The sequence below is a fragment of the Lolium rigidum genome, chromosome 2 (genome assembly GCF_022539505.1).
Source record: "Lolium rigidum isolate FL_2022 chromosome 2, APGP_CSIRO_Lrig_0.1, whole genome shotgun sequence".
NCBI lineage: Eukaryota > Viridiplantae > Streptophyta > Magnoliopsida > Poales > Poaceae > Lolium > Lolium rigidum.
In genome coordinates, this window is record NC_061509.1 from 125,360,237 (window position 1) to 125,364,445 (window position 4,209).

Consider the following 4,209-nt stretch of genomic DNA (forward strand, 5'->3'; position numbering starts at 1 on the left):
AACTGATAGTAATCAGTCAACAACAGAAAGTTCATCCTGATTCTAATATTGGGTTACGGCATGTCAAAATTTTCCCTGAAAAATATTTTCCTTCCTCATGTTCTCCAAGGTGCTTATTCTATGATTCCGAATAGCATCAACAAACGATAAGCTCATACGTAACGTAGACCAGATATGATTAACACGTCTGAAATCTCGAAACAGAAAACGCACATGCAAAGGACAAATGTACAAATCTAGAATCAAGTCAATGACTCTGATAGCACCATCTTAACTGAGTATCAACTGTGCATGGTGATAATATAACTGTACGACAACTCTCTGGTGATGATAAACTCCATATTCAAGGTGGAAATTCACAAAAGCGAAAATGGGAGCTCCAACAAAATGTCACCTGGCAATCTGGCATGGTCCATAACTCCATATATTCAATTTAGATAATCTAAAGCAAGCAGATAAAACAGCACTGGGAAGTCATGAAGCATCACGTGATGCAAATAGATCCAAGAAGAGTGCTGCTTATTCTGAAGCTCGCGATGAAAGCGGTCTACCGAAGAGGTTGCTGGTTGTAGTGATTCTTCTCTTTCTTCTTTGCAGCGGCGAGCTTGGCACTCCTAGCAGCGATCTCCATGGCAGCATGCCTGGCAGCGGCATCCACCTCTTTACTCGATTTCTTCTTTTTCGACGCGGCTATCTTCTTCATCTTCTCCTTCAAATCCACAGCAGTAGCTTCCTCTTCAGACTTTGCATCAGCTGCCACTCCATGGTCCTTGCTGGAATCCACTTCATTGGGCTGCTCTTTGGAATCCTTCGATGGTTTCTCCTTCCTTGATTTCTTCTTTTTTGAAGTCTTGGTTTCTGAAGGTACAGGAGGATTCTTATTCTCATCTCCATTCTGTTCAGCAGTCTTTCTTTCAGCTGCAAAATACCAATATCAAAAACTTGTTAGTTTAGTAAAGAATAAATCATAAAGCATTTAACCAGAAGATAGACTATGCTTGATTAATTTTTTACAAGTAACATCATAATTGCAATACATACATTTACTAGTGACATCAGCCTTTGTAGCATTATCAGAAATCCCCAACTCGGCCAGAACAGCATCTAGCTCTGCAAGCTCTTTCTTCTTTAATTCCTTCTTTGAAAGTTGTTTTTCCGTGTCTTTAGATTGGACAGGCACCGGAGCAGATTTTTTCACCTCAGGTTCAGATGGTAGATCCACTTCATGTCCATGCTCAGGTTCCTCTGGTTCATCATCACCCATGTCAACATCATCAAGGCCATCATCTTCGCTCTCAGTTTCCTGTAGTGTAAATGAAGAGTTAATTAATTAAACCGGAGTAGATGCAAGGGGAAAATTTCACTGCATGTATCAACAGAAAAATCATAAGTAAGAGTAGACACGGCTATGCCCTATACACAGAGAAAGTAGATAGAATCAGTCTTCCTTTTTGGCAGAATCCGACACTCCGAATCTGTGTCGGATTTTGACACCCATGTTAATTCCAAATGTTATTGGCCATGTGAAAAAAAAAGCTCAATCAGAGACCCGAATCCGAATCGGATTCCAACACCCGTATTCGGGTCCGAGTAACACTAGGAGACATCATTGTATTCCTTATCAGTCACTGAAACAGATTTTCTCTTACTGAAATCGCGCAAAAGAAACATGGCAGAACACAAAGAGCTAAACAATAGACACAGCTATGACATACACATAGAGAAAGAAGATATAAGCGGTTTTACGTGGATACCCACGTCTTCGTTATTGGCAGAATCCAACACTCTGAATCTGTATCAGATTTTGACGCCTGTGTGTATTTCAAAATTATTATCCATGTCCAAAAAAAAATCATGCTGAATCAGAGACCCGAATCCGAATCGGATTCAAATACCCATGTTCGTGTCCGAGTTATACTCGGAGACATCATTGTAGGCCTTATCAGTCACTGAAATAATTTTTCTCTCATTGCATCGCTCAAAACAAACAAAACAGAACATAAAGGGTATACATAAACCATTTTTTCTGTTCTATAGCTTCTGTTTTAATTCTCTTATCACTCATTATATCACAAATCTAACTTGGCCATGTGAGTTAAAAAAATGCTGATATCTTCTCTCATTTTTTCCACATATAGATATGTAAACATATTATTTATTAGCAATACAGAAACTAAAATTTTATTCTTCACAACAAATCTTACCTAGACCACCTTAAATCTGCAGTGAGACTATGGGATGAGCTAAATTTTCTTAGATTAACCTGGGTTAGGCTACTTAATACACACACAAAATGCACATGTTGGCAGAAAGTGTATATAATAATATAAACTATAAAGTGATTCCTCATGAGATTATATGAACGGAACAATATCGAGGACAACTTCCTAAAGTGAGAACACTTGTGTACATAAAAAGATACGCCAAAATGGAAAGCTGAAGAATATGAGTAAACTAGCACACGTTTGAGCGTAAAAAACGCTAAACATGGCACCAGAAGGATTGGTGGTGTCATTAGTACGCAACAATGAGAAAAAAACTGAACGTAAACTAGAAACATAGGTGCACATTACATTGATATATTCCTCACACATGACCAAACTTCCTGGAATGAAATAGTGGAACAAATGTACAACAAACAGCTAGGGCCTACCCACCATGGATCTTCACCACAGTGAGGACCGCGAGGTGAATTACCCAAGAAGGTACCCATACGAAAGAAAGAGAGCACCTCCATTCATGAAGCTGTCTGCCCCATTATCATAGTACTACCATGCATAAATATAGAAAAGCCATAACTGAAGGCACCTGATGTCCAATTCTCAAGATTCCGAGCTGTACCCTTTTGGTCATTGAATAAACATCGCAAGTTGGCGCATCTCACTCCACCAGCTAAGGACCACTACCAAGCAGTACTATACTACTCTTCCCCACACCCTAAATAACAGGACCCCACTGTCTAGAACAAGGATCAACGCAGTCTCACTAACTGCAACCTTCCACGGAACTGAATCTAGAGGATTCTTGAATATTCATTCATTTCTATCAACTTTCTCCAGCCTAGATCCCTTTCAACTTATGCAAAGAACATAAGTAGACGCGAAAGAAAAGCAGATACTGACCTCCTCGGCGACGGGCTTGCCGTCCGCGGCTGCGGCGGCGGCGGTTCCCCAGACGGGAGGCGGCGGGGCGGTGGTGGCGAAGTAGTCGTCGTCGTCATCGTCCTCCACGTCGGCCCAAGACTTGGACTTGAGCGGCGCGGGGGCCCAGAAGACCTCTGGCGGCGGCGGGGGCGGCGCGGCGTCCTTCGTGGTTGATCCCTTCCCCTTGCGCCCCGGGGCGGACGGCGCCGCCGTGGCCGACGAGGAGGAGGGCTGTTTCTTCTTCTTCCTCTTGAGTGCCTCGAGCGCGGCGAACACGTTGCCGGTGCCGATCTTCACTGCGGCTTCCGCGTCCCTCCGGCCGCCGCGTCCCGCCATGGCCGGTGCTGCGTGTGCAGCGAGGGCTCGGTGGTGCTCTGGCCGGAAGGGGAGTGCGGAGACGGAGGCCGGGGTTAGCTAGGGCAGGGAAGGAAGGAAGGATGGTTGTGAAGGAGGCGGCGAGGAGAGAGTGAGGGGCACGCGCGCAGGCCAGCTGGCCAGGTGGAGGGCGGGGTGGATCCCGCGGCGCTGGGTGGAGTGTCAGTTTCAGTGGAGGGGCGACGGAGGGTAGGTGGCAGGTTGGGTCTGGTCTGAGGTTGGTCATTGTTTAACCAGCCAGTATCTTCCAATCTTGCTCCAGTGATCTCTATATTTTTTTTAAAAAAAAATCAAAATAATATTTATAAGTTTTAAAAATAAAAATAATTATGTACTTTATCAATGATAGTTTGCGTGTTCTGAATTTTTGAAGAAAGTAGAAGTTATTAGAAATATAATACTGCATTAGATTCTAAAAAAGTTTCTCAACTTTATCTAGATACGAAGATATATAACCATGTCTTATTTCATTAGGGATTGGTTATGGGTAGTATGTTTTCCTCCAATCGGTACCTTTCCAGGAATCGCATCATTTGATTACTTATTGCAGAATATCAATATGCTATTGTGTAGTACTACCTCTGTCGACAAAAGGATGTCTTAGATTTGTCTAAATTCGAATGTATCTATACACTGAATAGTGTCTACATACATTAAAATTTAGATAAATCTAAGACATCCTTTTATGGAC

General features: G+C 42.8%; 1 protein-coding gene across 1 annotated transcript; it reads right to left on the reverse strand.

The window, feature by feature from the left end:
* Positions 1 to 251: 251 nt before the first annotated feature.
* On the reverse strand, positions 252 to 3,479 carry LOC124690080 (GPALPP motifs-containing protein 1-like). Its single transcript, XM_047223514.1, has 4 exons — positions 3,402 to 3,479; positions 3,123 to 3,305; positions 1,042 to 1,303; positions 252 to 918 (listed from the first exon to the last, which is right to left on the reverse strand). The coding sequence occupies exons 1-4, from the start codon at positions 3,477 to 3,479 to the stop codon at positions 548 to 550; spliced, it is 894 nt and encodes a 297-aa protein (XP_047079470.1). The 3' UTR covers positions 252 to 547.
* Positions 3,480 to 4,209: the final 730 nt, after the last annotated feature.